General features: G+C 56.7%; 1 protein-coding gene across 1 annotated transcript in view; it reads left to right on the forward strand.

Annotated features, from left to right (window-relative positions):
• The window catches only part of Slc29a3 (solute carrier family 29 member 3), a 33,401-nt gene extending 30,929 nt beyond the window's left edge, over nt 1-2,472 (forward strand). Inside the window, exon 6 of the mRNA XM_077798347.1 lies at nt 1,419-2,472. Coding sequence (XP_077654473.1) covers nt 1,419-2,073 — 655 coding nt within the window. The 3' untranslated portion in view covers nt 2,074-2,472. The remainder of the gene's footprint in view (nt 1-1,418) is intronic.
• The last annotated feature ends 5,634 nt before the right edge of the window (nt 2,473-8,106 follow it).

Here is an 8,106-nt window from a genome sequence, read left to right on the forward strand (position 1 = left end):
CTTACTAGTTCTTTCTACCACTCTGTGTAGACTAGAAACAATCCCATGTGGTCCTGGCTCCAGGGAGCTGTCCCCTGTAGAAGGAGATGCATGATGGCAGCACACTAACAGGATGATTATAGATCATGGTCACATTTTTGAAAAAAGTAAATAGGTACTCACAAAAATTAACAGGTCAGGTGACATAGGGTGGATGATTAGTATTGGGCAGAGATGAATTGGGACTCTTATCTAGAGAGCAGTTTATGGATATCAAGAGAAGTTTCACAGATTCAAACTTTTTTTTTTTTTTGGTACTAGGGATTGAACCCAGGGACATGTGACCACTGAGCAGACTCCCAGCCCATTTTTAATATTCTGTTTAAAGACAGGGTCTCGCTGAGTTGCTTAGAGTCTTGCAAGGTTGCTGCGGTTGGCTCTGAACTCGCGATCCTCCTGCCTCAGCCTTCCACCATGCTGGGGTGGCAGGTGTGTGCCACTGCACCCGGCAGAGGCAAACTCCCAATCCAGGGATCTCCTGTTCTCGACATCCATCCTGCCAAAGTACTAGGCTACGTGTGCAAGGACTTCAGTATAGGGATGCTCGAGGCAGTGTGACTTGTAGTGAAAAACGGGGGCCAACCTAAACATCCAGGGGAGCAGGACATCGTACACGCCTAGGCTGAGCAATGCAGCCACCCACCAGAGAGGGGACCGAGAACCAGGGGGGTCTGGGAAAGGTTGGCCACAAGATCGTGTCCCTTAGGCAGTTATGCATAAGCACTTGGAATAACAGGCCGCGTGACTTTGGCCACTGTGCGGCGTATCTGTGGATGTACTAGGCTGTATATTGTTGCAAAAAGCCTTGCATACAGTTGGAGCCCACTTTAAGTAACTGTGTGCCGGGTGCAGGTTGTGGTTTTTGCAAGTGCATGGAACGTTACTGACGAGGTTGCCATCGGTCAGTGGCACTCGGGAGGGGTCAGTGGGAGGACAGCAGGGTTCGACTGTCTTGCTCTTCTGTGTTATTTGGTGCGTTGCATGAGCCTCTGTTGCTCATAGAATTTAAATTTTCGGGTTTCTGTGTGCTATTTTTTTCTCTATCTCCCTCTCCTCCTCTCCAAAATTCAAAACAAAACAGACGAGCAAGGACAGGAGGAGCCTGTGCTCATCATGTGGTGGTCAGCACTGATTCCCTCTGTCCCTTAAGCACAGCAGCCACTACTGGCTGAGGCCTGGAGCCAGCCTGGTGGGCAGCCTGGGATGGGGGGCCTCCTGTAGCCACCGCCTGTACCACATGCGTCATCGAGGGACCCCAGGCTGCAGGGCCTAAGGGTTCTGTCCTGAACACACTGTGCAGACTCCAGGGTCTCTCCCTGGAAAGCCCAGGTGGCCTCTACATTGGCCCGCTGACCGCACACCCGCCCTCCTCCCCGCAGGTACTATATGAGGCCCATTTGTCCAGCCCGCGTGTTCTCTGGTGAAGAGGCCGCACCACAGGACACCTACAGCACCCCCCTGGTGGCCCCGGGATCCGGTGGGTCGCACATGCCGCCCCTCCGCCCCATCCTGAAGAAGACCGGTGGCCTGGGCTTCTGTGTGCTCTACCTGTTCCTCATCACCAGCCTCATCTTCCCCGCCGTCTGCACCAACATTGAGTCCCTCCACAAGGACTCCGGCTCCCCGTGGACCACCACGTTCTTCGTGCCCCTCACCACCTTCCTCCTGTACAACTTTGCTGACCTGTGTGGCCGGCAGATCACTGCCTGGGTCCAGGTGCCAGGCCCCAAGAGCAAGGTGCTGCCCGGCCTGGTCCTGCTGCGCTCCTGCCTCGTGCCCCTCTTCGTGTTCTGCAACTACCAGCCCCGCGTCCGCCTGGCCACTGTGGTCTTCCGGTCCGACGTCTACCCCGTGCTCTTCACCTGCCTGCTGGGGCTGAGCAACGGCTACCTCAGCACCCTGGCCCTCATCTATGGGCCCAAGATCGTGCCCCGGGAGCTGGCCGAGGCCACAGGAGTGGTGATGTCCTTCTACATGTCCATCGGCCTGGTGCTGGGCTCCGCCTGCTCGGCCCTGCTGGTGCACCTCATCTAGGGCGGGCGCGAGGACGTCAGGGCTACCTGAGGCTCGGGGCCCAGCGATGGGCGAGAGGGCCGGCGCTGCCAAGGCGCGGAGGACGGGGCCGGCATCCGGCTTGGCGCAGAACAGAGCCATCGGCCTCTCCCAGGATGCTGGCCAGCCGTCCATGCCCCCCGGACCACGCAAGGAGAAACGCTCCAGACCCTGCAGCAGGACACTCTGAGACGTTGGAAGAGGACACTTGTAAAGAGGGCCTCTCACCGCCTTAGCTGATGGGTCACTCACGGTCAGCTGTGAGCTGTCACCAGGCCACAGCAAGATGGGCGGGGATCCTCGGCCCTCCCTACTCAGCAGAGGCACTCCGGGGTGGCTGTCTGCAGGCACAGGACCCAAGCCTGCACTGCCCCTGCCTTTTTTCAGGAGAGAACAGAACCTAGACCCAGAGCCCAGAAGACCCCCGCCGAGCCCTCCTTCCCCGGACTGGGCTCAGCGCGCCCCTGTGCCCAGGACCCAGCAGGTCGGCCTGGGTTCTCCAACAGGGGGGACTGGCCTGGGGGGCCACAGCCTGGATGGGCACAGGGTCTTTCCATGTTAATGTTTACAACATGCCAGGGCCATTGGTTCAAGGGCCCAATAAATACTGGGGTGTTCAATGTGACCCTGATTGGTGTCCTTGTTAGCCAGGGTCTCGGCAGGAAGCGACGCACTAAGTTTGGGTGATTTGTTATATTGCATATCCCTGGGGGCATAGCTGTGGTTTTTAGTCCTGGGGATGGAACCCAGGGATGCTTTACCACTGAGCCACACCCCCCACCTTTTTCTTCAGCCGTTTTCTCATCTCTCATTTTGAGACAGGGTCGCGCTGCGTTTCTTCGGGTCTTGCTGAGTTGCCAGGGCTGGCTTGGAATCTGCAGTCCTCCTGCCTCTGCCTTCCCCAGCCTCCTGAGCCTCTGGCATTACCGGGGTGCACCACCATCCCCAGCCCTAATCCTATTTATTTATTTCTTTTTTTGAGACAGGGTCCCATCAGGTTGCCTGGTCTGTCCTGGTCTGTCCATGGTGGCCCTCCGGCCGTGGCCCACTGAGTTGCTGGGATCACAGGGGTGTGTCACACGCCCCGGGAGACGTGGGCTTATTTTAAGATCAGGCAAGGGAATCCCGAGGGTCGTGGGGGGTCTCCAAGAACTAATGACAGCAGCCGGGCAGGAGCCAGTCCTTCTAGGACCTAGAGATGTGACCTCGATCTGGGGTGAAGAGGGACGTGCAGCCCCCTGTCACCGGCAGGAGGCAGCTGAAGCCACAAGCTCCCTGCCTTCCTCCCCTCTCCTCCACGCCCCTGTGGACCCAGTCAGAGGTGGGAGCAGGCGGGGAGAGGGTGGCGGGGCTGGAAGATGCTAGCCCGGGCCTCGGGGCTTGCAGTGACTGGGCCTTTGGCACTTGGCTTTTGCGTTCATAGGTTTGACTGTCACCAGGGCCCTGGCACTCTGGTGGGTGAACTTCAGTGTTGCTTTGTTCTGGTTTGGTGCGGGTGTTTGTGTACATCGAGGTTGTTCCAGAAATGACTAGCAAAGCCAGGCACCGTGGCGCACGCCTGTAATCCCAGTCCCCCGGGAGGCTGAGGAGGGAGGATGGCAAGTTCAAGGCTAGCCTCAGCAACTAATCGCGGCCCCCAGCAAGTTAGCAAGCCCCTGTCTCTAAATAAAAAATAAAAGGGCTCAGGATGTGGCTCAGTGGTTAAGTGCCCCTGGGTTCAAAACCTGGCACCAAAACATAATTTTAGAAAAAGACAACCAGCCCTGCTCCGCTGTCCCCACGCGAGGTGACTGTGGTCCTCGTCCTTCGCGACACATTCCGTGAAGAGCCACTCTGGCCTTTCCGGTCCGTTGCAGATGCCCACAAGGCTGTTTCTTGGGGAAGGAGACGGGTTGGGGATCAGGGAGACGGGGACCTGGTGAGAAGCTGGCACCCGCGTGGGCGCGAGCCCTCTCTGGAGAAGCGCAGGCCGTGGTGTCCTGCCGACTCCTGATTAAGCTGGGAAGCCATCTTCCTAATCCACCCGGTGGCAGCGGCTTAAGTCCCGTCCTCTCAGTCGGGTTCACAGTCCCTCTCCAGGGCCAGGGAATGGAAGCCAGACCCCTTGGAAGGTTTTCTAAATTTGGTACCTAGAAAAAAAAAAATCCTAGTACCATCCCGGCCTCCATAGGAGGCCGCCACCACTGTGGGTGGCTTGGGACGTCGCCTCCCTAGGGACCCCGTCTCTCTAGGACCCCTCTCTGCCTCAGGTGCTTCAGAGGTGGGCAGTGTAAACAGCCTCTCTCGGCTCTGGATGGGGACCACCCTGGAGCCAACCAGAGGGAGCAGCATGAGAGACGTGGATTCTTGTTGGCATGGAGCCCAATGGGGAGAAGGTGGCAGCTGCTATGAAGCAGCGCCAAGATGAGGGACAAGATCAGTGCCCACCTCGTGGGCAGAGAAGCCGGGGCAGCTGCGTGGTGGAAGCATCTCCTTTGTGACTCACCTGGGCAGGACTCTGTGAGCCACTGTCCACCCGCCTTAGCCGACTCTTGTGGACCAAGACACAGGCCCACAGCCACTCAGCACCCTCTGTGCTGCTCTTGTTCTGGAAAGAGCCCCATGTCCCCCGCCTGGGTCTCGCATGCCTCACCCCTGACAGCCTCCCTCCTGCAGCGCGGGCCCCTGCCCACTTCCGGAAGCGGAACGAGGGCAGAATATTCTAAGCCGCATTCACAGGTGTTCATCTGGAGTCTCTGGGTGGGATGCGGGATTCGTGGACCCCCGAGATCTCAAGCAGAAGTGTATGCTCTTCCCCTGGGAGAGGAAGAAGCCCTGGCTTTCATCAGATCGTCAAAGGGACCCACCTTGTAAGAAGGCATCGGAGCCCTCGGTGCCAAGCTACAGACCCTGTGCAGCGTAGAGGCTGCCCCGGACAGTGCTCAAGAACCAGGTGTGTGATTTTGAACCCAGACTTTCCTATCAGTCAGTGACTTGGTGCGAGTCCTTTGCCTCTGCCTCTGTCTCGTACTAGGAACTTCATCCAGGGGTGCTTTACCACTGAGCCACATCCCCAGCCCGTTTTCACTTAAGAGACAGGGTCTCCTTGAGTTGCTTAGGGCCTAAGTGGCTGAGGCTGGCTTTGAACTCGCAATCCTCCTGCCTCAGCCTCCCGATAGGCAATCTCTTAACCTCCAGTTTCCTTGTATGTAAAGGGGGAAAACAGTGCCTGTCCTCACGGGGTCCTTGTGATCCAGTGAGTTAATCTACATAGAGCACCCCATCCAGACAAATGTGGCAGGTCCTGCTGACCCCACCGTCAGGTGAGAGCATGGCAGAGAGGAAGCCCGCCCACTTTCAGAGGAGGAAAGGTGTCCGTGATTGATTGATCGATTGCAGTACAGGGGACTGAGCCCAGGGGCCCTCTACCACAGAGCTACATCCTCAGCCCTTTTTATTATTTTGACACAGGGTCTCCCTCAGTTGCCCAGACGAGCCTTGAACTTTCCATCTCCCTGCCTCAAGCTCAGCAGTAGCTAGGTTACAGGTGTGCGTGTGCCACGGGCCGGACCTGAGGATAGGCTTTGGAGAAGCGGGAGAGTAAACCAGATCCACCCAGGGTCAGTCCTGGGCAAGCAGGGAGAACCAGTTATGGACCCCAGGATGCAGGAGATGGTCTTGGGTATGAGTCAGAAGCCGCACATCTTAAGGGCCTGGTGCACTGGCCTTGAGCATCTGACCCATGGCCTTCCTCGAGTCCCGCTGACTCATTTGATGTGTGGAGAAACAGAGGAACTGCCTCCTATTGAGTCAAGTGTCTGAATGCAGAATCTTACTTAATCCAATCACACTCCAGCAAGTATCACTGACCCCAGAACTGAGACGTAGGCCCACAGCTGGACGCGGCAGAGCTGAGTGTCAAATCCAGTCTGCCCGCCTCTGGGACTCCTTGCCATTACCACCGCGCTGGTGTGCATCACGGTCCCCAGGAACACTGGGTAGATGGCAGAGGGCTGAATCCACCCCACCTCCCACCCCCTGGAGTCTGCGATCACAGGGGTCTGGGGTGGGGCCACTCCTTGCATCTCTGATAAGTTCCCAGGTGGTGCTGAATCTGCCCATCTGAATCCCACTTCCAGGAGACACTGAGGAGGGGTGTCAGGAGCTCACACCTGGCTTGGGGAGACTGTGAGGCTTCATCTGCTCCTGTTCCAGCTGAGGGCTCAGGGCCGCAGAGTCTTCAAAGGGGGTGAAGCCGGTGGCCATTCCCTCATCCTTCCTTAAACACCATCACAGACTCAGGGCAGCCTGGGCATAGGGAGCGCCAGCCGCATCCCCTCCACCAGCCCCCAAGGGCGGCGCCCAGAGACTCTGCTCTTGGGTTGCCCCTTTCCCATCTGCTTCCTTCAGCTGAGACTTCTCCATAAATATTCAGGAGGAGTGGGGAGGAAGGGGGAGTTCCAGGGGCAAGTCAGAGAGGAGCTGGTGGAGCTGTGGTCTCACCTCCTGGCAGGCATGTATGGAGCTGGGGAGTGGGGGCAGGGGGGAGTGCCGAGCCTCCTGCCAGGGCTGGGGTCACACCTCCTACCTGTTCTCTGGAGCTCATTAGCTGCTAAGGTGATGTTCACTGTTTTTCATTTTGCTGAGTCTTTGCTGAGACTCAAAAAGGGAAATGAGCCGTTACCAAACAGCAACTTTTTGAAACAGAAACTGAGCAGACTGCAGTTTCTAATAATGTTGGTGAGCTAGGAATGCAGAAGTCTGGCCTTGCTTTATCATCGTTATCTTTCCAGAGAGCGTGTCTGGGGCCCGCCTTCTGCTTACAGAGCTCCCAGAGAAGGGAAGGGGGGTGAGGTTAGGGAGGGAAAGGGAATATGTAGGACAAAGGGGACATGACAGCCCGCAGCACATGACCTTTTCCCCTTCTGGACCTTACTCCAGGTACCTGGGACACCTGAATTCTTTGCCCAGATGGCCTCAAACAGGTAATAAGGGCCGAGGCAGGCCTTGCCCCAAGTGCAGGTGTTCAAGGCACTCTCAGGCACAAGGAGTGGCTGTTGCACGTGGTGCAGGTCAGGATGTATGGGCTGGGGTGTCTACATGTGCATGGGAGATGCCTCCAGATGTGGGACTGAGCCAAACTCAGAGAATACAACAACCTTCCAGGTTGATATAAAGCTATGTGTGTCAAGGAAGAAAGCATGTATGTCAAGTGTGTCACTGGGTGTATAAATCACCTATGGAGACACGGGGTAAAAGGGCTTCATTTGTACTCTTGTCCTGGGCCCATCAGAGTTCTTTTTCATTACCTAAAGTTTGAATTCCCCTTCCTTGGAGTCAGACAGAGCTCTCCATCTGCACCTCTCCTCCTGTTTCCCTCCCCTCTTCCTAAGCATCCACATTAGGAACCGCAGACGGGGATTAGGAGAGATCAGTAGGGGCTGCAGCACTTTCTTCAATCCCTTAGCCATATCGTGTCCTCTAGGGACATGCAGGACAGGCCCTAAGTGGGGACCATGCATTCACCCTGAGCCATGGCTGGTCTCCTTTTTGTCTCCCGGTGGACTCTGGGTTACAACTCCGTCCTGCTGCCACTGTGAAAATCCCTGAGACACGAGGCTAGATGGTTCTGTGAGAAGTCATGAGCTCCATCTTGGTGTCTTGTGTTTGGAAGAGTTGGGGTGGCAGGGAGCAGGCCCTGGGAGCCCAGATATTTGTTCAGGGAACAACTACGGGAAGAGCGGTGCTGCCTGTCCTCATCTCCATCTTGGAAGAGTGTCGTTAGTTGGCACAAGGGAAAAATCAGTGGGTGAAAGGTGGCAGCCTGCAGTGTCATCACCATGAGTTGGGGACCTTCTGATCTCCTGCCTCTTCCTTGGCTGCTCATGGTGTCATCATCCACATTTTGTTACATGTGACACCCTTGCCCTCTGTCTCTGTCCTACCCACATATCCTGTGGCAGTCTAGAGACTCTAATCCAGAAGTGAGCTGCCGTTTCTGGGAGTTCAGCCCCTCTTACCCCAGAAAGTCAGCCA

This window comes from Urocitellus parryii, chromosome 5 (genome assembly GCF_045843805.1).
Source record: "Urocitellus parryii isolate mUroPar1 chromosome 5, mUroPar1.hap1, whole genome shotgun sequence".
NCBI classification, from domain to species: Eukaryota; Metazoa; Chordata; class Mammalia; order Rodentia; family Sciuridae; genus Urocitellus; species Urocitellus parryii.